This window comes from Thunnus maccoyii, chromosome 15 (assembly GCF_910596095.1).
Source record: "Thunnus maccoyii chromosome 15, fThuMac1.1, whole genome shotgun sequence".
In the NCBI taxonomy this organism is placed as follows: domain Eukaryota; kingdom Metazoa; phylum Chordata; class Actinopteri; order Scombriformes; family Scombridae; genus Thunnus; species Thunnus maccoyii.
This window is the reverse complement of record NC_056547.1, coordinates 22,043,279-22,071,169: the sequence shown is the minus strand read 5'-3', so window position 1 is coordinate 22,071,169 and position 27,891 is coordinate 22,043,279. Positions and strand designations below refer to the sequence as shown.

The 27,891-nt window shown below is 41.8% G+C and overlaps 1 protein-coding gene across 8 annotated transcripts in view; it reads left to right on the top strand.

Moving 5' to 3' along the window:
• Positions 1-27,891, top strand: part of csmd2 (CUB and Sushi multiple domains 2) — a 270,946-nt gene that overhangs the window by 214,188 nt on the left and 28,867 nt on the right. For all 8 annotated transcript variants that reach the window (XM_042436067.1, XM_042436065.1, XM_042436068.1 and 5 more), the window contains 16 exons: positions 738-915; positions 2,979-3,124; positions 3,222-3,302; positions 4,012-4,125; positions 10,429-10,617; positions 11,378-11,524; positions 13,868-14,056; positions 15,085-15,270; positions 15,607-15,801; positions 16,060-16,233; positions 16,387-16,560; positions 17,311-17,484; positions 20,997-21,185; positions 22,121-22,294; positions 23,523-23,705; positions 27,092-27,268. In XM_042436067.1, coding sequence (XP_042292001.1) covers positions 738-915; positions 2,979-3,124; positions 3,222-3,302; positions 4,012-4,125; positions 10,429-10,617; positions 11,378-11,524; positions 13,868-14,056; positions 15,085-15,270; positions 15,607-15,801; positions 16,060-16,233; positions 16,387-16,560; positions 17,311-17,484; positions 20,997-21,185; positions 22,121-22,294; positions 23,523-23,705; positions 27,092-27,268 — 2,670 coding nt within the window. The remainder of the gene's footprint in view (positions 1-737; positions 916-2,978; positions 3,125-3,221; positions 3,303-4,011; positions 4,126-10,428; positions 10,618-11,377; positions 11,525-13,867; positions 14,057-15,084; positions 15,271-15,606; positions 15,802-16,059; positions 16,234-16,386; positions 16,561-17,310; positions 17,485-20,996; positions 21,186-22,120; positions 22,295-23,522; positions 23,706-27,091; positions 27,269-27,891) is intronic.

Genomic DNA, 27,891 nt, shown 5'->3' with positions numbered 1-27,891 from the left:
TTGAGATGTCTGCACAACTGTGATTACCACTCCTTCCTGGTTTTCCTGCTCCACCAAAGTGAATATGGGGTTTCTCTGGGGGCACCAGCGGGAATGTTAGGGCTTAGTAATTGTAAACTTGGTTAGAACCTCCATGAGTTCCTGAGGAATGTTTTAAATATAGTTACAGTCTCCACGCATGCAAATTTGAGGCTGTGTGCAAGGATGTGTGAGCGTATGTCTCCATGTTCCTGTAGGATATCAGACACGTGCGGGGTTCTGAGGTTTTGTCATCGTCAGCACTGACATACACATGCTGCTGTAACCTTTCCTGCCACTCAAACACACACACACACAAGTTTACACACCCATGCGTATCCTCCCCTTATACAATACACATACATATACACACACCTCCAAAGCCCAGTCCACACTAACCCCTTGCCTCATCTCCTCACACTCTCTTTTCACCCCCAATGGGAAAGGGTTGAGGCCTTATCTTAGCAAAACACTCCATCCAAGTCCCCACTTGCTAACAGGCTTTACTGGCTAATCTTTAGCTCAGACAAGCGCCTGGGCACTAGACGAAGAGCGAAGGAAAGGGGGGGTCAGACACTGAGAAGGGAAGAATAAGGGGATGAAAAATCCCTTTCTTCCACTGATGGCATTGGAATTATGCATCTTTCCTGTTGGATTCCTGGCCCACTGATATATATGCTCTGCCTCTTTATTTTTCCTTCCCCCCCTCCCTCCGTCAGTGCCTTGTGGTGGAAACATCACATCAGACAATGGGACCATCTTCTCCCCGGGTTATCCAGAAGAGTATCCCAGCTCAGCTGACTGCTCCTGGCTGATCACTGTGGCTCCCGGCTTCGGCATCAAACTAAACTTCACCCTCCTTCAGGTTCATGGGCCGCACGACTTCATCACTGTCTGGTAAGAAATGACTTCCACAGGCTGCAGATAGAAATTGCTCTTGTGAAATAATGTGTATATTTTATACCTTCCTGTTCTTTTGTTGGTAAACTGAAATTATATTTCAATCTCTTTTCTAGTAATAGCTGAACCAAAATGTCAAGGCCATCTGAACAAAATGTGCTACTCTATTCTCAAATGCCATTTTAGATGTTACCTTGTTTATTTATCGCTTTGTTATTCCATTACTTTCGTTATCACCTTCATATTAACTTTTCTTCTAATCCTGTCTTCCAATTCCTTGTCACTCACTCCCGCTTTTCAACCTGTTTTGCCATCAGCTTTTTTCTCCCGTACCCATATGTTTCTCTTTTCATTCACAGTCCTCTTTATGTGTCTCTGTCTTTCACTTTATCTCTGTCTCGTCTCATGTCATTGTTGCTCCTCTTATTTCCACCATTCACTTCCTGTTTGCCTGCTTTCATTCCTTTTTAGACATCCCCACACCCCTTTTCTTGTTTTTGTTTTATGTGCAAGCATGTGGAAAACTGTGTAAAAGATAACATAAGGATAATACTGTTTTGAGTTACTTTCATTGTCATAGAAAGCTTTTAAAACAATTATTGAAATATTCTGAGCTTTTGCAAAACCAGGAAAACCTTCAGTGGCAAACAGTGTGGCAAGCTTCTGACCATGACAAATATATCTGTGGGTTTGGGCATTTTTTGAGCAATCCTAGTGATAGGAAAAGGTTTTATTATTTATGTTATGTTTATTATTTATTGTTTATATGATATCTCCTAAATACCAAACACTATCATGTAATGAAGAAATGCAGTTAGCCATGGAGGACCAATCAGAGCCTTTGGTGAAATATGGATCCTCTTCTTTAAAGATGTGTGTGAGAGAAGGAAGGAGATGGCTGGTGGAAATGTGTGTGTGCTCTGTTTTGTTTTTTTTGTGTGTGTGTGTGTTAATGTTTGTGCCAGGGTGTTTCAAGTGATGTGAGGTGTATGTCTTTTTGCCTGACTGAATATCAGGGAGCAAAGCTTTCTTTCATCACCTCCATAACGCACGGCTGAGCCTTCTATATGTGCAACCAAAAACAGAATTTTGCATGCATGACGGTTGCCAGTCCCAGTTGATCCCCTCTCCCTGAGGCAGGCTCCAAAGAGATCTGACTGCCAGCCAACCTGGCAACTTGACCACCACATGAAAAGTCCACATGGCGTGGAGTGACATCTATGTTTTGCAGATGATATAATGAAATGCAGAACCACATGCTGACTGGGCTTCTTATAGAAATTTTTTTGTTGTGAAGATTTTTAGTCCGTGGAGAGTTTATGTCACCAAGTCGGCAAGGCTAAAGTGAGCCAAAATGTCCACTTTCTGTCATATTGTTGCTCTTCTGTAAACAGCCCCCACTGTGTTGATCTTTCCCAACAAGCTCCCACAGAGCCAAGATGGGGACTATCATGTTCCCCAGTTTCCAGTTACCACCTCTGTGTATCTATCCACTGAACTACTGAGCCAAGGAAATGGGCCCTGTAATGGCGGCTTGGCCAGAGTGCTGTCAGGCAGCAGTCCCTAGCCAGCCGTTTCCAGAGCTGCTTGTAATCTCCCATGCCCAGTCTGACAGCCAAAGACAGATGGTTTTTAAGCTGAATGGTTGTGGCAGGAATCTGGGAGCTGGCTTAATCGGCCATGCCCACACCAGGGGACTGCCAAGGCTGGGCCACAGCTTCCAGAGACACTCCCATTGGATGGCAGTTAGCAGGAACAGTGCAATCCAAACCTGTCATTCCACGCTTATCTGTAATTTTTACCTTATTTCAACATAATCACCCAGAGCAGCTCAAAGTAATTGCTTTGGTTATGATGAAGTGAGAGCAGTTTGGTTGACAATAATCTGGCATGTGGCTTTCTTTGATTTCTCAAAGATATGCGTCACTGAGCCTCAAGGTGCTTTATGGTTAGAGACCAAGGAGACTACTGAGAGAAAATCCCAGTGATTAATTACCATCACTTTATCTCCAGTGTTTTGTTATATTTGAAGTTTTAGTTGACTTTTTTCTTCTCTTTAGGGATGGTCCACAGGAAACAGCGAGGAAACTGGGTGTGTTCACTGATGGAGAGCCCAACGACCCGCCCAGTAGCACATCCAATCAGGTGCTGATACGTTTCCGTAGTAACACAGAGAAGGGTGGATTGTTCCGTATCGGCTATCAAGGTATGTAAACTCATCTTATTTGATCTTTATTTCCATTATACCTTCATTTTACATACTTATATCTAACTTCTTGTGTGTTTGGTTTCTATCAATAAAGCTTACAGGCTGCAGTTCTGCCTGCCACCTCCCATCATCCCTAATGCAGAGATCCTGATGGCAAGCAAAGAGTTTAAAATCGGTAGGTGGAAATGTTGAAGCTGCCTATCAACACACATACAACCACACACAATAATTCTATCTAGGAATAAGTGATTTTCTTATATTAGATGGTGGTCCCATCCTGACCCGCCAAAGTAAAGTACTTTGAAGAGTTGAGTCCACTGTCAGTTCACCTTCTGGCTTTGACAGTTTTCATTGGCCCATGTATGCTGACACTGATACTGATTAAACATCCCTTAAGGCAATGTTACTAAATGCAGACTCACCCCAAACCGCATCATCCAGGGAGTTTTGAGGCAGTGGTTTAAATTAATGATTATAGCAAAATAATCAGAAAGCCAGAGGGATTTGGGGCAGGTGCTCTCGTTCTCCACTGTAAAAGACAATGGAGATTAATTCTCCCTATCTGTTTATTTGCATACCTCCTTAACTATTTATTATTCAAAGACACAAAGGTAGCAACACTGACATAGTGTTTCATCTATAGGGTGCCCTGAGGGGATTTATTAAGGTACTTTTTTCTACTGTGAACTTTTTCTTTCACTGAGACACACAATCAGGAATACTTCTGTGTCCTACAGTATAAATATCCTGGCTGAGGACCACTGATTGGTGTATGAAGACATTTTGGCTTGTATCAGTCTTTTGGATTGTTGCTAGTATCTTTACCTGTGAGCCTGATCTACCATTCACTGTACTGTCTCCCTCCTCCATCTCTCTCTGTTCAGGTGATATAGTGCGTTACAGATGTTTTCCAGGCTACCAGTTAAGTGGAAACAGCATCCAGACCTGTCAGCTGGGGACACACCTGGAGTTCGAGGGACCTCCGCCCTCATGTGACGGTGAGTGTATGCCTGAGGCTTGAAAACAACATAGAGCACCAATGTTATATTTCTCTATATTCTAACATTCAGAGTGCTAGCACTTGAATCTGAGTTCGAAACCATATTTGTAATCTCTTTCCCTCGTAGCAGAATATCTGTATCACCTCTATAGTTGAATGCTTCCTTTGGAAAGAAGACATTAATTCATCGAATAGCAGCAAACACAAGAAAGGATTTTAAAAAGTCCAAAACACACTGGAAGCATAGAGCACCAGCATGGAAAACAATAAGTGCAGCTGTTAAATGTTATTAAATTACATTTAAGTGTTCTACTTGCATAGAAGCTGTGCGAAAAGAATAGCTACTTCCTCTCTAAAATATTCAAGACACATCCTATTGAAAAAAACCTTCATTGTTTACAGAATAAGTCCCTTGAGATGCATCACCTCATTTTAAATAGGGCCCTGACAAGTCATTATGATTTTCAAATATATCACAATACAGGTAAAATAATGTCTTCATCTGCCAAAAGGGATATTACGTGAGTTTATTTTCTGCATTAGGAAGCCAATACCATTTTGCTCCAATCATAGATTCATGCACTGTTTCCAGTTTTGCTTTATTTCTGGCTCCCATGGGTACTCTTTCTGCCTGTAGTCCTGGAGCAGCAGCCACATATCAGTTTGGTAGCACTTTCCATCTCTGTGGATGATACTTGGCTCCCATGAGGCAGGGGGTGGCTGCTGTGCCGCTCTTTACATGCTGAGATGCTGCCTACATGCTGCCTCCCAGAGGACTCACTGAGTGCACTGTTCCCAACACATCACACCGTCATCATACTGTATGTTGTGTGCAACACTTTTCCTCTGGGCAAGAGACTGGGTGCACAGAGGGGTCCCTCTGTTCCTCTCTGCTCCGAAATACTATGAAAGCATATATGTCTCATTCTGTTGCTTTCTTTATTAAACTCTCTTGCTTCATTTTTTTCTCTCTCTCTTGCCTAGTTGTCATTATGTATGTCTCTCACTTTGTTTGTGGGTTATCCGGTGGACTAGGTAGAGTAGGCGAAATTTGATGAATGCAACTAATTTGGAGGGCTAAATATGAAAAATATGCAAATGCTCTCAGCATGTGGTGAGAAAGGAGGGAGATATAAAAGAGTTAAGCGAAAGAAAGAGGGCATTGAAAGGGGAAGAGTAGCTATGTATAGGCTAATAATGAAGATGAGGAACAAAGTACCCAGGACACCCAGTGAGAGGCAGAACAGAGACTCAAAGTGTCAAAATCCAACTGAGAAAAGAAAGAATGGTAAAAACTAGCTCTTGCCTGCCCACTCTGTATTGTACCTGTAGACATTTGCAGCTGAAATCTGTTGCAAAGTACAAGTGAATACGTCCACTGTCGTTGCCTTCTAGTTGAATATTTAAAAAATTAATGTGTTTTCCTTGCAGTTTGCTGTGTATTTCAGCCGCACATACATACATGGCAAGTTTGCCCTGTTAATTGTTCCCCTTGTGCCGAGAGACACATTATACTGGGGACAAACAGTTCCAGCAAACTCCTCCTTCCTGCAAAGTGCCTGCATAGACACAAGGTAACGGAGAGAAGAGCCACAGATAACTAAAGCTGAAGGAGTGAGGTGTTGAGTAGTAGAGTAAAGAAAAGTAAGAAAACAAACGGATGCTAGTGTGAAGGAAGAGAAGAAGAAGAGTGGATGGGGAGAGAAGAGGGTCAAAGATAAATAGATAGGTACAGAATAGTTTAGGATCACTGTGAATAAGCAGGATTCTTGAGGGGAAAACAATCAAAACCAGGCTAGAAAAGATGGAGGAGAGACTGCTAAACAAGTAGAAGGATGGAGAGTAGGACAGGAGTTAAAAAGCGAGGCGAGCAAGAGAGACAGGGAGAGACTTAGTTGGAGGGCAGCGAAGAGACGAAGTGCACAGCTCATTGAAATGCAGGGGACATGCCGGCTGCAGCTGCACCTATCAAATCACCACTTCTAGCTCTGACAAGCACAGCCCTCCCTGCACATCTAGCCGCCCCCACCCCCCCCCCCCCCCCACACACACACACACACACACACACACACATATACACTCACACATCGCACCCCCATACATATATTATACGAGTACACATCCACACTAGTCTGACATGTGTCTGGGTTACAAAGCTGCGGATGTTATCATCGTGATGGTCTTCCAGAGAGCAGCACTGGAGCCTGTAGCACGTTCTGCAGTGTTGCTTGCCCCTCAGCGCCAGTATCCTCTCTGATCCTCTGCATTCTCTCCGTCTGCACTCCCTCCTCCTCCTCCCCTCGCTCGCCTCCCCTGACTCACCAGCATCAGACTTCTGTTCTTACATAACATATGTACTCTTTATTCCCCATTGTCTTTTTTTTTCTTTTTTTTTTGTCCTTCTCAGGGGCTGGTTAAATCACAATGCAGTGAATTCTCACAAACTTTTACATATACTGCACTTGTAGGTCTCCATCAATGTGCTGATCTGCCCCCCCCCCACTTCTCTTTGAAATATCTCCTAAAACTGACAGATAATTAAAGCTACCACCACGCACTCATAAACACAGACACACACACAGGCACTTTTGTCTCTCATATTTCCTGCCTTTGGAGCAACCCCTTGGTTTGTACAGTATTAGATTTGACTGATATTTGATTAAATTGGGTTGTATTGGATCCACAGTCCTTAACTGCATCTGCTGTCTGCTAAGACCACAGGGAGCTCCAGCATCTCACACACACACACACACACACAGCAACAACATCAGTACAAAGTGTTGCTTGAATTCATTAATGAAACACAATGAGCTCTGATGATCCAAAATCCCTGTGTTTATTCCCCAGACAGATTTCTAGTTAAAACCTGCATAATCACCCATCACATTAGTTTCCCAGCAAGCTAGTTTTCTCCATCTCACTCAGTCCCCTTGCCTCTTTTTCTAGACTCCTTTTTGTTTCCTAGATTATTTTTTTTCTTCCTGCCCCTGCCCCTTTCTTTTAGTCCCGGGAAATGGATTACAGCTGTTCCTTTTTCACATCTTTATTGTCTTCCTTGACTTGTCAGAGTTGTTAGGTCCTGATCCACTCTAATGCTTATGTAGTGGCCCATCCCCCTCAATCAGCTTGTTATCGCTCCTCAGTTTATGCTAATTAAATACCAACATGAGTAAAGGCAGCTCAACAGCACTGCAACACTACAAGCTTGATATATTGTGGATTTATGCATGCGTGTATCCATAATTGCATACTGGAGTGCAGCATTGTGTGTGTGTGTGTGTGTGTGTGTGTGTATGGGGGGGTGTAAACAAATAGGAATACATTATTCGGATATGGAAAGACAATGTGCTTTGAACAGAAGCAAGAAGCATCCAAATTTTAGAAGGTAATATTCGCGCCCCCTCGCCCTCCCTTCCCCCTGCCATGTCACCCAGTTGACACAATTTAGCCCAAACATCACACCACTTCTCAGATTCACAACTCCTTGCTACAATCAGCAGAATTCACTCTTTCTTCTGAATCCAAATACAGATGCGATTACATTTGTGACAGATATAGATAGAATCTTTGAGTTACACCCATAGCGTACGGATGCAGGTGTGTGTGTGTGTGTGTGAATCTGCGCTTGTCTGCACGGAAGCCGCAGCATGCCATGAACATACACAAAGAGAAGGGATGTCTCACAGATCGCTATCCCTGCCACCCGTTTATTCCATTCCTTGTCTCATTAAAGTGAAATTTCATTTTGAGCCTTATCAGCATTGATCTCACCTTGTGTGTTGAAGCCGCTGTCAGATTTGTCCCCTAATACCCTTTTGTTTACAGCCAAACAGAGTGATGCTTCATTTCAAAGTGGATTAGTTTAATAAGTAGCGGCCTATAGATAAGAGCCCCTGCCTGTCTCTTTCCATCAGCTCCAAGACAAGCTGAAGGCAGTTTTGAAGACACGTTGAGGCTTTCTGAAAGGTCACTGACAACACACATCTCATCCTCAGAGAATTGATCGTTTAATGAACTTCACTCTTAGATTTTATATGCTACTTCCAGGCACAATCAGTTTCACTATCAGTGATGATTTAAGCCTTTTGACTCACATCCACCGAGGTGCTCGGGGTTGTAAATTATTTCACAGACTCGGTTGAATGTCTTCTTGGAATTTAGGATCAGAGTAGACATTTTCAGTTAGTTCGATGGCAAAAGTACTTTGTAGATTTCTAGTTTCCACATCATATGCAACGTGTTATTGCATATATGCACTATTGTTCATGATGCAGAAATTGCATTCTTTGAGTTAGCACATAAGCTGTCTTTTCCCGCTACTTTTGCTTATATTCAAACACAATATCTTACTCATACACAACTACTGTTTGTTGACCTGTAGTAAATAACCTTTAGTGTGTGTTCTGTTCCACTTTTGGTAACATTTAGTTGGGATTTGTAAATAATGCCAATACAAAGAATGGTAGAAAGTTGTGGGAAAAGTATTTCAATTAAAAGTATATTTTTGAAGTAATTTTAACCTTCCATTCAGTGAGTGACAGCTTACCTGACATTATCTGAGATTTCCTGAGGCAATAAATCCCATCTAGATGATAGCCAAGCAAGGTAAAACAAATCCTAAGAATTATTTGTAAATGCTGTTTAACTCGGGCTGTCTGCCATATTTTTTTTCCTGTGTATTTAATAATCTCTTCCCTTATGAACACACAGACAGGAGGGTGAACAAGCCAACACACACACACACACACACACACACACACACACACACACAATTGTGCACTGACACAAACACACGAGCTTATCTGCATTCACATAAACAAGTTTATACACAAACACACATTGTCCCACAAAGGAAGCGCAGCTAGAATGTGATTCAGAGCATTCGATATTTCACCACTGTAATGAAGGACCCGCAAGTGCTGCCTCACCCTAAGGCAGAACAGGCTTGGCTATTCAAATTGTGGCTCACAACAGAGGCATTTACCCTGCCGGCAAAATTTTCTGCCAAACTTGGTTGTCAAACACACATACACACACACACACACACACACACACACACACACACATGTGTATGTGCAGGCAAACAGCACCTGGTCACGTGCACTTTGAAGTGGTTTTTAATCGCATTTACTGCATCTTACAGTATTTTGTTGATTTTTGCTAGGATTGTAAGTAAAGCCTCTGGCTGGTATGTAACAAGGTAAATCTATGGTTTTTCTGTGAGTTTGAAATGGTCTTTTGTTAATTTTAAAGCTCTTAATAAGCTGTTTGGTTGAGTTCCAGCAGAGGCGGCTTCTTTGATCAAACTGTTAAGTACTTTTGGGTATACCAGAATAGGCCCTTAGGATTCTTTGTGCTATAGAAAGCAGTAGTTTCAGTTCAGTTCATATGAGAGACCATTTACTTTATGTTTATTGTATCTAATTTAGCCACAATGCAATTTAGCAATCACATTTAAAGGCAAGCAAACAACAAAAAATAAATTCATATCTTTCTCTGTTCTGGAGAGAGTTATTTCACAATCTACTTCTTCAGCAGTCAGCCTCATTCAGCGAGCAGCAAAAACAATAGGAATATAAAAAAAAACAACTATGTAGCAGTTGCTTCATGTCGTCATTGCAGCATTGGGGTCCTTTCATGTTGCAGCTTGTTCTTGGGGTTTCACTGTGTATGCAGACAGCTCTGGCAGATTAAGAGGTTGGCTTCCCAGCATCGCAGCAAAAACGCAACAAACAGGAGCACTGTGTAACGTCTGATAATACAGAGTGAAACCACTAGGAAATGTCAAAGGATGTCATGGAGATGTCCCACAAGAATACCAATGACGGGGTGAATGAGATGAGATGGATGTGGTCCACCCAGACATGCTTCAGTAATAGGACTTCTAGGCAGATGTGAGCATTAGCTGTCAAGTTAGCATCACATCTGTCACATACCAATAATGGGCAAAGAGGAGAGAATATGCTCATGGCCAGTTAGTAATATCATATAATATATTATCTGTTTCTTAGACTGACTTAGCATAGACAGCTTAGTTTCCTGCAACAGCATCAGGACCAGAATGACAATTAGCTTAGCAATGCTTTTAGTCACATTGAGTTGCCCTCCAACAGCAGTATGGATCTAACCAATCCAATTTGTGTTTCAAGGTAAATTAAATCCACTAAAAAAAAAATGAACAACCATTAGAGGTTATCTGCAATTATGAAACAACAGAACAGAACTACATAAACAAACTGTTAGAGAATTCAAATCATGTCAGCTAAATGTTTTTATGTCTTTCTTTTATTTGTCTTAACAGTGACTTGTCCCATGAACGAGGTACTGACAGCTTCCACAGGTGTCATCATGAGCCAGTCACCGGGAACCGGATTCCCTCATTTCGAGTCCTGCTCCTGGGTGGTCAAAGTAGAACCCGGCTACAATATCACCTTTACTATAGAACACTTCCAGACCAGCCGTCAGTTTGATGAGCTTGAGATCTTTGATGGTGAGTCACTGTATCTTTTCTGAAAGCGAAAGTACATATATAGTATACCAGTAGTTACATACTGTACGTTACCGCTCATACAGTGTCTCTACAGCCTACACAGCTACTTTCCTTGCCAAATACTAATTTTCAAAAGAACTCCCAATTAAAGGCTAAAATGAACCAGGCAGCTAAATTCACTGTCCCTAACAAAGCTCTGTGCTTCTAATAACAGAAAATCACACACAGACTCACTTTCATGGAACATCTACATCTGCCTTTTGCATTTGCATGTGATTACAGGCACAGTCAGCAACTCTGCCAGGCTGCTCTGAGAAAATGGCGGGTATATACACTAGTGTTGCTGATTAGTGCTTTTTATCTTCTGCCGAGTGGAGGGGAACAGACATTTGCTAACCTTGGGGCTGCCAAGCCAATTATGGGAAGAAATCTTTTTTTTTTCACAATTAGGAGCTGTACAAATTTTGATTTTGCTGTACGTGTAAAAAAAAAAAAAGCGCAATTTCTCAAAAGCGATAGCTGAGATTCAAATCAAAATTCAGCATTTAAAAAAAAATCCAGTTTACCAAGTTTACATTTAGGAAAATTCAATCCTTTATCGGATCTGTGTGTCGAGGTCGAACACAAGGCATTATTTTGAAGACCCAGCGCTAGTTTTCATTTGCAGAATAGCGTCGGTGCTCTTATCCTTTATAGACAGTCATGAGACTTTCATTGATGGATTCTTCCGATATTTTTTTCTCCCCCTCTCTCCGTCCAGGCCCATCCAGACAGAGCCCTCTGCTGATCACCCTCAGTGGTAATTATTCCAGCCCACTGAGCATCACCAGCTCCAGCAACAAAGTCTACCTGCACTGGTCCTTCGATCACACCACCAGCCACAAAGGCTTCCGCATACGCTACTCAGGTGAGAAAAGACCAGAGATACTGTCACCTAGCGTAGAGAAAGTCTGGCATGTTTAGGATTGATTTACCGGGAGAAATTCATGTTTGACTTTGTTACATCTAGACACTGTTGTGTTTTCGATCTTATCAGAGGTGTCAACAAGACCTACATTTGGGCATCCAACTGCAGCTAAACAGCTAGAAATATGACCCATCTCCATGACAACCTAACGGGGGCGGCAGGCATCTGCAGCACTCCTTGCTGTGCAGCACAGACCTGGGAATTAGTAAATGTTGGTTCTTGTATTGCTTATTATTCCTCTGTTTTGTCCTGCTGCCATGAAGGATCTGTTGGTAACGACACCTGCATAACTTGCTGTGAATTATGACTGTGTAAATATTTAAAAGGCTCCCTCCGTTCTGTATCAACACCACTCAGCCAGATTGACTAATCGTCTCTCTCCTCCTCTCAGTGGAGCGCTCCGTCTCCCCAACCGGATGTTCTGACGTTTCCATGCCTTTTTTTTTCTCTTGCCTCTTTTACTCTTTTTTTCTTTTTCCCTTTACCCATGATGAATTTTGCCATAGCAGGCTAAGTGACAGATGGACTAAGTGATGGTTGAGAACCCACAAGTTGCCATGGTCAATATGGAGTTGCCTTGTGTAGTACCTTGGTGGTGAGAAAGAAGCAGATGGCACAAGCAGATTCAGTGTGTTCAGCTGTGTTTTTCATCAATCCATCTTTTGTCTCCATGGGTTGGTCTTCCATCACAGACTTGCAAACATCTCCTCTAGCACCTCCCCATCTCAGTTTTCATCTCTTTCTCTCCATCCATAATGCGTTCATCTTTTACCTCAATCAACTTACAATGTACCTGACAGTCACTATCTTCTCTTACTATCTCTTTATGCAATATGTCCCTCCCTTCGTCTGTGTCATCCTCTCCCTCCTTCCCTCCCTCTTTCTCCTCCTCTCTATTATCTATTCCAATCCAGTCACCTGCCCATGTAGATCTGATTCCTCCGAGCTGCAGGGCTGATTGCGGTGAGACAAGATGTGCACTATAACAGGCAGAAGGGAGAGAAGGAGCGAGGAACACAGAAAGAGGGACGAATGAGTGAGACACATATAGAAAGTGAAGAATTGAACTCAAGGGTGGCTCAGGAGCCACCACTCACAGTGACTGGCAGGAGAAGGCCTTGCCAAGGACCATACAGTAGCTCTTTCGGTGTATTAAATATCACTAGCTGTAAACATTAGATTTTTGTGTGTGTTCTATTTCTTGTTAATATAGCCATTAAGGAGGACAGACAACTGCTGAGTATAGCCGACTAAGAAGTCTAAGTCTAACTTAGTGAATCTCAGTGTCAAATTCTGCATAAAATCTGTTTTATCAAGCATCTTCTTTAGTGCCATAAAACGTCAGCTCACTCAAAAAGTCTCACATCATCTGTCTCACCGGAACAATTTGTGTGAGACTGCAACATCTCATAAATGCTGAATATGACATGGCTTTAAGTTTTTATACCTTAAGTGAGTTTAATCTGATTGTCCGCATAGTACTAAAAAATTCCACTAACTTGAAAGAGAGGGCATTTTCATCGCCACATGTGAGTGGTTTGAATCGGAATTTGCATTTTTATAGAAATGTAATGTGGTCATAGCGATTAAGTGTAATGGATGATATGCTTTTTTTTTGAGTCCATGGTCCACTTCCATCCTAATCTCTCCCCAAAATGAACACCATTTTCCATGTCACATAGCAGTGTACGGTTGGGCCACAATTTCTTAAAAGTTTCAGTTGTGCGTTCTTTTAATTTTCGTTAACAAAACCCTCTTATTTTCCAGATTGTGTGTGGTTATGTGATCTTATTGCAAGTTTTGGAAAATGCTATTGAGGCCTGAGTGTCCTCTATTCTTTGGAAACTACGGACCTGTTGCTGGCACAATTTGGGATGATAAAAGATTATTGCTGCCACCAGTTTAGCCAACAAACAAAAACAGATACTTTGCTCCAGTTATTATGCCCACTTTTATGATCTTCCTCTGCATGTGCTGACAAACTCTTGTTTCACTTCACAGAACATTAGTTTTCTTAATCAATTTTACTTGTCTCTAGTCTGCAGTTTTTGCGTTATAGAGATTGGATTGTTGGGCTTGTATTAATATATATCCTCCTTTACCATGCCAGGTGTAGAAGACAGATGCATAAGAGATCTGGGGCTCTGTGCTTTTGAAGGCACATTAATCCTTCACTTCCTAAACAAGAACTCGCATCATTATTGGGATTTTATGCTTGTTGCATTCCATTTTATCGGTTACGCATTTTTAGATCTTCACCTATCTCTTTTATTTTTTTCATAGCGGCCTATTGCAGCCCACCAAACAACCCTGTAAATGGCACAGTGCACAGTCTGACAGGCACTAAGCTGGGCAGCACCCTGCGTTTCAGCTGTGACCAGGGCTTCCGGCTTATTGGCCAGAGCAGTGCCACATGCACCCGGACTGCACAGGGGATCCACCAATGGAATGCACCGGTACCACTTTGCCAAGGTGAGGGCTCAACCATCGCAGCAGGTGATGATTTGGAAACTGTTCAAAAGAAAAATGAGATTTTAGCACTCAGTAGCCTAACTGGCATATTTAGCTGAAGAAGACACTTTGTAGCAAATGTATTTTGGAAGTTTAGTTATTCCCATTTAAGTTTCTTAAAAAAAAAAAAAAACTATCACTGAGTTTATTTGCGGGATTTCAGCTGACAGCGTGCCATCACCAGCGGCTCCTCAGCCTTAGGCATGCTTCAAGGAAGCTCATTTCACCATTCCTCAGAATCACTTTGAAGATAACACTGCAACAGATTAATGATAGTTTGTTTACCAAAGCTGCTCACAGTTATCTGCTTGTCACTGTGCTCATTTTTCTGGACATGATCAGTGATGGATTCAACAATTCAAATTGCCTACTTTAAACAGAGTTACAGATGATAAAAGTTTGAAAGTACTGTTATTTGAGAATAAAAAAAAATGACCAGTATAAATAAAGTCATAGTTATTTAGTAAAATGTATCTACTTCAATTTAAAAGTGCTATTTAATAAAAAATACAAAAATGAAGGCTGTGATGCTGTTTTGCCATCGTCATTGATTTCCAATTTCAATGAATTAGTTTGTGTATAATTGTATAATTTTATAGTATTTGATATTCCATCACAAATGCATGATATCTACTTCCAGAGTCTAGTTTCCAACCAGTCTCATTAACAGTATCAGTTCAAGCAAGAAACCCAAGAGCAGCAGGGTATCCATTCAGTATCTGGTCAAGTCTGCACCAGGTGTAATCTCCACATGAATTGCATGTGCTCTCTCTAGACTTGATTGTTTACTGTTGTGCAGATGGCAGCCCGAGCTAATGTTTACTGCACATCAATGCCGACTCTGGGAGTGTGTTTGTAGAGGAAGCCTATTGTGAGCTAGGCACTCTGCATACAAAGATGGTTATTAAAACACACTTTGCTACCTGCGGTTTAACTCATCCTATTTTTTTTTCTCTTATCCTCTTTCCACATCCCTCTTTCCATTTCAGTGATGTCCTGTGGAATGCCAGTACCTCCTGTAAATGGCAGTATTGTGGGCCAGGACTTCTCTTTAGGAGCCAGGGCTACGTACCAGTGTAACCCCGGTTTTCGACTTGCCGGGCCTGTCACCACTTCAGTGATCTGTCAGGAATCTGGGAGGTGGAGCCCCATTGAGGCCCCTCCAAGATGCATTCGTGAGTATTTTCTACTGTCAGATTGTTGAGTTGCAACAAAACAAACTCTTAAACTTTTAACTCTTGAATTTAAAAAAAAAAAACAACCAAAAAAAACTGTTAGCTAGCTGTTAAAATAACTAGCTACTAACCTAGCATGGGTTACAAATACCCCTTGCAGGTATGAGATTAAAACTCATTTGTCATACTTACTACTACATGTAGTACATGGTTTGCAGCTACAAGCAGCTAAAACTATAACTATTATTATCAGCCCACTCCCACTGTGACGGTAACAGCAGCAAACTCAAGTTGATATTTGAATTAATAATGTTGGTTTAACGTTTGACCTTTCAGCGGTGACCTGCCCTGACATTGGACACTCTGCTGTGGAACATGGGAGATGGAGGCTAATCTATGGAACTCAAAACCAATATGATGCTATTATGATGCTCACATGTGACCCGGGATATTACTACAGGGGTCAAAGGGTCATTCGCTGCCAGGCCAACAGCACCTGGAATTACCCAGATCCACGCCCAGTCTGTGAGAGTAAGTGTGAACTACTATCCCGTATTCCAGTTTTCCTACTGTTTCTTGGGTTAACAGCCTCATTTGCAGTAACAATTGATAAACCTCTACAAGAAAAAAGTTATTTGTCAGGCATGAAAAATAATTGCATCCAAATGTATCTTATTTCCTTTGTGATAATAAGACAAAAACATAACTAAAGAGTAACACATTTTCTAACCAAAACAAAATGAAAACCAAACATTGTGTTGGATTATAATATATTTTTTGTCATTTCAGTCATCTCCTGCGGGGACCTTGGGACCCCACCAAATGGCAACAAGATTGGAACACTGACTGTGTATGGAGCCACGGCCATTTTCTCCTGTAACACAGGATATACATTAGTGGGCTCTCGTGTGCGAGAGTGTATGTCAAATGGGCTTTGGAGCGGAACACAGGTCCAGTGTCTGGGTAAGATACCCATCACCAAAAAGTGATGCTAACACTATAAAGTGCTGCACTGTGGAACTAAACCGATTTAGAAACATCAGTGAAAAGGCCTTCATGCTCTTTACAGGATTCAAAAGACTGACCTTGACTCTTTTCTTCTTCACTCTTCTGTAGCTGGCCATTGTGGCACTCCTGAGCCCATAGTGAATGGACAGATCATCGGGGAGAACTATAACTATCGAGGTAGTGTTGTGTACCAGTGTAACCCAGGATTCCGTCTCATTGGGGTGTCAGTGCGAATCTGTGAACAGGATCACCGCTGGTCAGGACGTACTCCTGTCTGTGTTCGTAAGTACCCACGCTTAAATCATCCAGTTAGTAGTAAAGCTAAGGCTGGTATAATTCATAGTTGAAGACTGAACTGCTCAAATGAACAAAGCAGGGCTGCAGATTTACTTTTTCTACTAGGAACACTGGTAAGCTAGAAAACTAAAAAATGCAAATTGACAACAAAGTACTTTTTTCCAGCTTAATGATGTTGCTACTTAGTGATTTTTAATAAGTGCAGACATATATTACCTAGAGTTTCTTTGATCAGGCTAGTTCAGGGCTGATACCGACCACCAATTTAGTGTCATTAGACTTGAGCAAACTGATACTGATCACTAATTAATTCATGTTATTGAACATTTTTACAGAAAGCTCCTGCCCAAGCGTCCGCATGAAATACCCTGTAAAAGCCACCTTTGCCTCATGTCTACGTTTTGCCATGATATTTTTGAAGATGAGGTCATTACTCCAAAATGATACACTGTTTTCAATGATACAACTAATTTTGCAAGAAGATTATTTTACTAGAGGCCATTGGTGAAAATAGAGACATACACCCATTGCAGCTGCAGTGGGGCCTGTTTGGTTCAATACTCAGCATCTACATTCAATGTTGTCTGTGTTGCTGTGTTGTTATCTTTGATGTGACGTTACTTTTTGCTAATCCAGGCCTTGTTTATTCATGACTTTGATATTAAACCTTTAGAATTAATTAACCTGCTCTGGAAATGTATGACCATGATTTTTTTCTCCTTTCTCCTTTCCCAGCCATCACATGTGGTCACCCTGGCAACCCTACCTTCGGTATGACCCAGGGAACCCAGTTCAACTTAAATGATGTTGTGCGCTTTGTCTGCAATACTGGATATGTTCTACAGGGGGCTGTAAAATCCGCCTGCCAGGCCAACGGGCAGTGGAGTAACGCTCTCCCAAGGTGTAAAAGTAAGTGTCAAGTAAATGCTCAAACTTATTAGTCAGTGTGTTTACAGTGTGATTTTCACTGCACCAGGTAGGTGTCAGGGTGGGAAAACTATGACTAGAGATGAATGGGAGGATACTGTAATTACAAAGAACCAGCACCGATGGAAGATATGTGCTTGATCCTGTCTGTCATTGCATCCAGTAGGCACTGAGACATAAATTATTTTAAAGAAACTAATTTCAGGCAACAAAATAGATTAATTAAGCGTGGTAATCAGTCATTTGAGGGCACCGATAGTGAACATGAGAGAACAATTTATCAAAATTTCATCTCCTGAGACCTCCATAATTTGAAAGTCTATTGTATGTGTATCCATCTGTTTGTATTCCAATATGAGAAAAATATTTAAATGCATGTATGATCACAACACCGCTACATTAGCTATTTATAGGTGTAGCAGAGCAGCTCACGTTGTTATTTATACGTATCATGCTGTGTGAATAATTTGAGAGCTAAATAAGCCACAGACGCCAGCTTTGTGCATACCTAATGCACAGAGTGAGGACATTGTCAAAAAAGTGTGCCTGTACTTGCCTGTGGGGATATGGGTCTCTTTTTGTATTTTCATCCATTTGTGTGGGTAGGTATTAAATTACCTATTGTATTGTGCAAGGTCATATCTTCTGTGACCACCAATGACCCCAATCATAGAGACAGCGGAGATGAAGCGCAGAGACACCCAGAGGGAGAAAGAGTTTAAACGACGCATATTAGGGGAAATTGAAATGAAAAACCAACGAGAAGCGTGGATTATTTAATTACCATGGTCTCAACCACATGGTCCGTGGAGGTTCCAGATAATATTTACATATGATGTTATTTCCTCCTAGCCATGTTACGTCTATTACACCCTAAGGCTCACCTGTCTGTCAGGGAAACAGACGTGCTTAATAACCATGCAGACAGCCAAAAACAATCACAGGATCCTTGAGCTTGAATAAAAGACAGCAGCCTTCAGGGACCTGCATCCTGGCTTTTGCTGAGAAAAAGAAATACCCTGTTCTGCTTTGAATGAGCAAAGCAAGGACTTTTAATTTGGCAGTGTTTTTCCCGACAAGCAGTGTATCTCGGCACCCGCATCTGTCTCTTAAGTCCCCACTAACTGAGGGCTTTCTGACAGGCGTAGAAAAGGGCTGCTTGTGAGGTCGGGGCCCCCGATTGTAACAAGACAGTGACAGAACCAGTGACGGATTGACTTATGAGTTTGTTTTAAATGAGGAGAGAAAGGATTTGGCCTTTTTTTTTTTTTTTTTTTTTTTTTTAGACATTTATGAAGGGATGAGGGGGTTACAAGTCTCAGAATCCTTCTTCAGTTAAAAAAAAAAAGGGAGAAGTACATTTGGTTGCTGCATACATAAGCAGGCGAGATTTTCTCCCAGACATATGCTTTAAATCTCTCCGCTCTAGTAGTGACATCATATTACCATTGGCCTTGTTTCCATGCAGATGCTGACTCTGAGATGCATTTTGTTGCGTGTGGCTGTGTGTGTCGGTGGGTGAATGTGGGCGTCTGTTTTGATGGCACATTATCCTCACTGTTGATGTGGAGACATAAGTAGCTTAGAGGTCTTTTTGTCAATCAGATTTATCACCTTAATTACAGCATTCCAGACGTTTTTGGTGAGGCATGCTCTCCTGTCTGCCATGCACTCCCTTCCCGAGTGGAAAACTATAAGTGCTATGATGACATCTGCTTCATCTATCTCACCTCAGCCTTAGCTAAGCTGTACCATCAGCTTTTCTTTTATAGGGAGAGAGAGCAGGTGATAGATAAAAAGGCAGGAAAAGAGGTGAGGGCTGGGCTGGAGTCAGTCAGACAAAGGTAATGATTTCCACGGTCCAGATTTTAGTCTGTAGGCTCCATCAATAATGCAGGGAGACCGGCCCAGCCAGTCTTCCATCCCTCTCTAATCACCACCAATTTGAGTCACAGCAACAGAGCCACACCACCACCTTCTTTGGATGACTCGTGTGTGTTTGTTTGTCTTTCAACAATAAAAGGCAAGAGACACCAGAGAGAGAAAAAAAAAACACACTTTGACACACCACTTACAGGGCCGTTACTTGGCAGGAGACCAAGAGGAGGAGAGGGTGGCCGGGGTCCCCACTTCTGAGTGAAACAGAGATGAATTACCCCAGCCCTTCTTCCCCTCTCACTTTTATTCTTTTTTTTTTCCTTTCATCCTTTTGGCTTCCTCTCTCTCGCTGCCCAGTGGGCCACACAAAACATTTACCAGGAGGTCAGTTGTTTTAGATGACTGTTGGATCGCTTGTGAGCCTATGTTGCCCGAGCACATTTATTCAAAGCTGAATTCCAAGCTTGGAAAGTCTCACGCTGAAGCAGCTCCCCTGCTTCAAATACGCTTTGTAGTGTTAGTATGCGGTAAGTTGTAAATGATGGCACCACAGGTCAGCACTCTACTGGAAGGGATACATTATAATAGGTATTTGGGGGGTAATTTAGCTGTACTAGCCAGCTTGGGAGCATGAAAATGAGCAAACTTTTAGGCACATTAGCATACAATTGGTTCATCTTGGCTGTGGCAAAGGCACAATTGTGGGGGCGAGACTGGCAAAGCAAACTGGGGCATAATGGCTGCGTGGGCACTCTTAGACAGTGTTTTAGAAGCCATTAGAGTTTTGGCATCATAGTACACATTTAGTTGTAGTTCACATTATAGACTAAACAGCAACTGTTACTCAGTGTACTCTGACTTTGTTGAGGCAATGTAAGGTTTTGGTCTGTGTCTTGTATGAGATATCAAGATGGATTTGTGTTGGTAGCAGTCGTAGCCTGACATTCTGTCATGAATTTTAATATATTCTGCACCATCAGGGCCTCTTCCTCTCTAACTCTGTACCACACCTCCCTCGCTGTCCCTCGCTCCTCACTCATCCCTCATTCTCCCCTTCCCTAACTCTCTCCATCTGGTGCTAAACTGACATGGTGCCTCTTCTCCTGTGAGCTCTCCATCCATCACCATCTCTGCACCACGGCGGCCAGCAGGAGACTGGCTCTAATGAAGCAAATGTTTATTTCCGGAGTCTGCCTCCCACTTCATTTGGATTGGGGCGGATGGATGGATGCTGGATGGGTGGAAGTAGAAGATGAGGACAGGAATGGAAAGATACTGTAGAAAGAAATCAAGAAAGGCAATGTTTGTAGACTGAATGTAGAATATTCTCTGTATGGGTGTCATATACATATATTAGAGTATACAGGAGATTATCATAATCAGATAAGTCTCCCCTCTCTTCTTTCCAGCCAAAGACTTTTTACATCTTATTGTCAAAGAAAGATGGAAAAATGTCAATACACTTCTTTTATTTTCTGTCAACATGACTCACAAATTGTCTTGTGAAGCCATCATCACCAGATTTAACAGTTGGTTAAATTGAACCTGAAATGCTAACACAATGTCCTTTTTCTCGCTGTCTTTTTCATTCTCCCCTCTGGATCCCGATTCTTCAGTTGTGAATTGCACAGAGCCAGGCCATGTAGAGAACAGCATTAAGCAGGTGCTTCCCAGCGGGCCACATCGCTACAGCTTCCAGACCACCGTGTCGTACCGCTGTAACCCCGGCTACTACCTGTTGGGCACCAGCTCCATCTCCTGTCAGGGGGACGGTACCTGGGACCGCTCCCTGCCCAAGTGCCTGTGTGAGTACTTAAGGGGTTGGTTGTAAGTGGCACTGCATGATGTTAACTTTTCTGTATACTGGAAAAGAGGACACTTTACACAATAATGTGGTTTGTACCCCCGCGTCAATTGATGCATTTAACAAAATGGAAGTGTATCTGTTCTGTAAGAAAACACTTCCTATGCGAAGTGGCCTCTCTCTCCAGTTCTCCAGAGGTCCCTCATCATTGAAAGGGTGCTGGAGACAGGCTGTCATATCCTGAAAAACTGTTTTATGGTAAATGTACCCATTCACAGAGCCAGGGCTGCGTATGAACACCAGATTTTTTTTCAGCGCACACACAGAACAGACAGCTAGTGAATCGTGAGGAGATATTTGCTGAATTTGACAAAAAGTGTTTTGAATAATCTTTCTCCAGAATCACTGACTCTACCTTTAAGTTAAACATCATTTTTGTGACAAAAGTGAGATGGGAAGACAACAAAAAATCGGGAAACCTTACTGTGTAATGACAGTTAAAGCTGCAATTTTAAAAAAAAAAAAAGAATTATTTCATATTTCAATTTTATGATTAACTGATTAATTGTTTACTCTATATTTTTTGTTTGTTTCTTGATCCACTAATCAATTAACTGACTAATCATTTTAGCCCCAGTTAATTTGCCTCCATTTGTAGAAAGAAATTAAGTCCTCTATTTGTTTTCCAAACAGGCTGAGTACAAATAAGTCTCTTAGTCGGTTGGATTGTTCTTTGGTATAATATGGTCTGATATTGAGAAATGTAGTGCTAACCAACACCAAACCAGTGTAACCCAACATTATTACACTGTATAAATCATTTACGAAGAAATATATCCGATATCCGGTGTATTTATTTATTCTTCACCATTTGCTTAAAACATTTTTACTTGTTCATTAATCTCTTTCTCTCACCTTTCCGCTCTGATTGGACAGTGGTGCTGTGTGACCGCCCCAGCATGCCACCGTATGCCCAGATCTCAGGCGACCGTCGGACAGTAGGCTCAGTCATCCGCTACAGCTGCATCGGCCAGCGTACCATCATCGGCAACACGACGCGCATGTGCCAGCTGGATGGCCAGTGGAGCGGCTCACCACCACACTGCTCTGGTACGGAAAACTACACCCAGATTGACTCTGACGGTTTGGATGATGATGAAACTGAAAATAACCCTGTTTTGGGAAAACAGCGTCTAACTTGATTTTTAAGATCAACTTAAATAAAAAGATTGGAACTAGCAACATTCCATCATATTTGGAGCTATGTGCTGTTGTAGCCCGTTTTTTCATCCTCTTCCCTCTTTCTTCCTCTAATACTTGATTAATTCAAATGTAATATCACCATCCAGTCACATCGATGCCCTCATAATGCCAGGCCAACAAATAAAAGAGTTTGGGTGGCAGCTGTTAGCAGGTAATGAGCGAAGTAGGTGGACCAAAGATGGAGCTGCCTGTCTGCCTCACAGGCCTCAAGGGCAAAGACAGTGTCCTCCATAAAACTGCTTTAATCTACTCATATTAGACTGAGGAACAGGGACACCCACACCTCAGCTGGGTTATGGACCGCTATAAAGACATCAGCCCCCATATACTCTCTCCCCTTACAGCGATTCGCTCCAGGGCTCCTAGTATACTCACACATGTGAAAGGCCATGGGGTGTCCACACATGCTAATGCATATCCACAAATACCAACATATTCACGAAGGTGTGACAGAGATGCACACAAACAAAAAATATGACCGAGATGCACAAACTACCACACACACCCATAAGCCAACTGACAATAAAATACCATGCTGACAGTTTAATGTCACAATTCACAACATTCATATATATCCCAGGGATTGTTAGTGTTCTCTCAACGGGCAACAAACATGACCTTTTTATAAAGATTTGCCCAACTTTCTTAGCTATGCACTATTAAAGTGATGTTGACCAGCACCTTATAAAAGGAGGAGCGAGAACAGTACACAGCATTACAAAATGGTTTGTGATTGTTTTAAATGAAGGATATGGACCTATGAAGCAAGAACCGGTATATGACAGTTCAATCAAATGAGAAATTGTTTTGTTATTGAACATTTTTTGCATGTTGAACACATAGATATAATAAAACTTAATACATTTGGGAAGCTAGTCATTCCTTAGGGAGGAAGGGAAATATTAGTTTCCTGTTGGATTGATTGGTTTGGAGGGGGTTGTGTGCCCCTGTTCTAATCACATCATTATTATTGTGTTTTAATATGAAAACATCACTCGTGTGGAGAGTACATTTCAATTGTAGTCTCATCTTGTTAAAAATATAAGCTATATTTACCTTTTTTTCACCTTTCCAGGAGAATCTGCTGGGCTGTGCGGAGACCCAGGTGTTCCTGTGCACGGTATCCGTCTGGGGGAAGAGTTTACAGTGGGCAGTGTTGTTCGCTTCAGCTGTGAGCCTGGCTACATGCTGAAAGGTTCACCAGAGAGAACCTGCCTGGCCAATGGGACCTGGCTTGGTACTCAACCTGAGTGTCATGGTAAGGAATACATACATGTATTTACAGTGTTTTTTCTTTCTTCTCTGGAAAACATGGACGAGTAGGGGCAGGTTCAGTTCTTTTTAAAAAGGGAAATGAAGGGTGTGCACCAATTAAACTGTAGGAGAACAGCACACAGCAAAGTTTTTGCCTAGAGTGCTAGAAAGGAGACTCCAGCCAATTATCAAACTTTGGTTTCAGGAGGAGAGATGTGTTTCTATCCCTCCACCCTCACAGAGATACTGGGGCGGTAATGGGAGGTCACCTGTCAATCCACATGTGTTTTGTATACTTGGACAAAATCAATTTGTCCTGTGGCAGTAGCTGCGGGAATGAGTGGTACTGAGATCATTCCTCCCGGCCATCTGGTCCTTGTATGGCCTAAGAGCTGTGTACACATACTTAAGTCTAGTAAGTTCACAGTGGACCAGACTCCACAAAGCCTGTGCATTATCAGTGATTTTGTTAGTGATTTTTAGAGACAGAATCTCAAGGTTACTGCCCAAAGTGAAGGAGTTTAAGAATGTTGGAGTGTTGTGAGGTGATGGTAAGATGAGATCAATAGGTGGATCGGGGTGATATCCACCAATTTTTGGTGAAGAGGTAGCTGAACACTGAGGTGCAGCTCTCAATTTAGCAGTCAACTTATGTTCCTGGTCTCACCCACAGTATGGCTTTGAACTTTTAGTAGTGACTATACGAATAAAACTCGTTAGTAACAGGGTGAGGAGATTGGATATCAAGAAGGAGCTTGGAGTTGAACAGCTGCTCCTTTGCGTCGAAAGCAGCCAGTTGAGTTTGTTCAGGAATCTGATCAGGATGCCCTCCCCTAAGTATTCTGGACACGTCCAACTGGAGACCCCGGAGCAGACCCAGAAGACAATAGAGGGATTACATATCCCATCTGGCCTGGAAATGCCTTAGGATTCCTTATGAGGAGCTGGGGAAAATCATATGTGGGCTACTGCTTAAATTGCTACCATTGCAATATAAACCTTGACCAGTGTTGGAAAACAAATGAGAGTAAATGGGTGGACTTCTTAGGGGAAAAAAAGAGCAGTAATGAATGAACACAATATCTGACAGACCAGCTGGGGAGTTGAAGTTGAAAATGATGTTCACTGAACTGTAAACCCTAACCCTGCACTGTAGACATATAGAGGACATCTACCACACAGTAACTTGTATCCCTAAAGCAATCTTGAAACATTTTGTTTAATTACTCCTACTGCATTAGTTTCACGAACATTTTCATGCATAGATTTTTATCATAGTTTCAGGACTTCTAGAAACCCAAATAATATCCTCAATTGGAGTCAGCTGTGGCCTTGGTAAATGTTTTAAAATGTGGTTACTTTGCTAATAAGTATTTATATTTCATCATCCCTACATTTTGATGTAGCTAGCTGATCTCAGACAAATGTTTTCACTGAGCTTCACATTTTAAGCTCTTCTTCACTCGCAGATTGTGGCAAGTACCGTATGTTCCAATCACTGATTGTGTAATTAGCCGCTGCCTTAACAAATTGAATCAAAGACACATTGCAAAATATGCATATGTTTGCAAAAATGGAAAACTGTGATTGAGCAAGAGAAATTGGGACTCATAATAGAGAATGTTTTATGTATCGACTAAACACCACAAGGTTTTTAATTTTTCTCCTTCTGCAAGATTGAATCCATTCTGCGGGCGCCACCTGAAAAAGCAAATTCTCTGAATGTGTACTATGTGTGCAAAGAGACGAGCAATCCATCTTGGTCTTATGGCCCTACACTTTCCATTGTTATTGCTGAGAAAGGACAAAGACTTTACAAATGCTGAAAGAACTATTGTGCAATCCTTCTTTTTCTACTGTGGAACATCTTGTATTCAGCAGAAAAAGTAAAACAGAGAGAGGACGTCAAGGATGATCTCAAGAGGTGATCTTGTGCAAACACTGAAGTTGGAGTTGTTTAAATTGAACTTGATGTACATCATTAGTAAATCAATTACTGTCAGTGGTGTGCAAGGTTTATTTGTGTTAAACAGTAGCCCTTAACCTGTTGAAGACATTCAGCATCTGCTCTCATATTTGGTTTCATATCAACTTTACAATTATTAATAATGTGTTCTTTTTCATTGTGTCTAACCTGTTTTTTTTGTTTGTTTTTTCTTTTAAATTTATTTAACACTAAAGTGATAAAACCATCCATAAACTTGGTTCAATTTTACACCTTTGAGTTGGTAAGTTCTACCATCCTCAGTTATATAATATTTCTTTTTCCTAGCTTTTTTCTTCTTATCCATGATCACATGGCCCCCTTTCCTTCCCTCATCCTTGTATACATTGTGCCTATTTCCAGAAGCTTCATCCTGTCTCCCAGGCTGTTTTCTCTTGTGCTCTTAACACCCCCCTCCACACACACACATACACACACACACACACACACATACATTCATCCCCCTCTCTCCACACCACCACCTCTCTCCCTTGCCTCACTCTGTCTCGTTCCTTTCTGGTGTGTGGTATGCCCACTAGCTGAGGTTGCCCACCTGTTCTCAGTTGGCACAGACTTCAAGGGCCAGGCCACATCTGGTCATTACGGGAGGGCAATGCCCACGGGGCTCTGAGGGCCCGGGGCAAGCTGGAGACTGTAATGAACAGAACCATCGCTGGCGGCCGGACAGACACCAAGGGATTTTCTGAGCAAAGGATATGCCCATCAAAGCAGAGTTACTTATGAAGTAGGAAGCATGGGAAGATGATGAGGGTGGTGGTAGGGTTGGACAGATGAAAAAAAGTGAGGGAAGGGAAAACAAACTGAGTGAAAACGCATACCACACAGGTGAAGGAGTATAAAGGAATTTATTAGAAAACCCACCTTCATTTGTGTACTTTTTAGAATAAGTCTTATTAAAATACATATCAGGAGTACTATAAACATGCTCTAAGTCATATAAGGAACGGATCTTCATGGTTCCCTGAAAATACTCTACAGAAGAACACTGACTGGAAGTTATACTGTATTTTACACAGCTTTATTTACTACTATATTGCTGGGTACAAAAATGTAATTTGAAGTTTTTGGCAATTCGGTTGGTGGACAGGTTAAATACAGATAAGCTGATAGCAAAAAGGAGTGAAATGAGGAGAGAGTAAGGTTGAGGAGAATTTCTCATATATAATTAAGACTTCCATCTCTGATCTTTCCAAAAAGGCTTCGATAATGCAAAGTCTTCAATGGTACTGCGCCAAGTGTCTTCAAACCTGTACTTTCCTCCTCTATTTTACACCACACACACATAATACATGTACACTTTCCCCTCTGGTCACTTAGGAATTAGTCTGTAAATGAGCAGTATCTAATCCTTTCTGCTTCTGTCTCTTTTTCTCTCTTGTTCTCAGTGATTTCCTGTGGAAACCCGGGAACTCCGAGGAATTCCCAGATCCTGATCCACGATGGCCTAACGTTTTCCAGATCCATTACTTATGCTTGCAGGGAGGGTTACTACTCTACTGGCCTGCTCACCCGACACTGTACTGTAAACGGGACCTGGACCGGCAACATGCCCGAGTGCTCCGGTAATTAACAGCTCTTACAGAGAAAGAGCCTCAGTGAATCTATATGTAGTGCTTATCTTTTGATTCATATTTAAATGGAAATTCATGCTCAGTTGAGGATGATTTCCCTTTTATTGGCTTTTACACAGCTCTGAGTTGTCTACCTGCTGGCCTCTCATCTTTATATGTACTGCAACAGTAGTTCACACTTTGCAGTTTGGTGAACAGTTCTGACACCAGCAGAATACATATCCATGCTTTTTTAGATAATGATAATGCAGGTTAAATAGGAAATAATCCGCAAGAATTGCAGGAGAACATGGAAGTCATATTAACCACCTGTAATAGCAGATTTTTGTATGAAATTTTTTTGTATGGCACAGGTCTGACTGACAGTGCTTTATCATCATGTCTCACAAAATGCACACAGTTGCTGTACAAAGCCAGGAGACCCTAGAAAATAGAGGTCACCAGTTTCTTCTGAATGGAGAGGATAAAACCTAAGAAGCACCATTATGGATTTCAGAACTCAGTAATCCATAGGAGTGAAAGGGTACATGTGAACGCACTTTGATAGTACACCCTCACTGACTCAAGGGGCTGTGAATACAAGCAATTTTAGTTGAATGATTTCTGCTTTATTG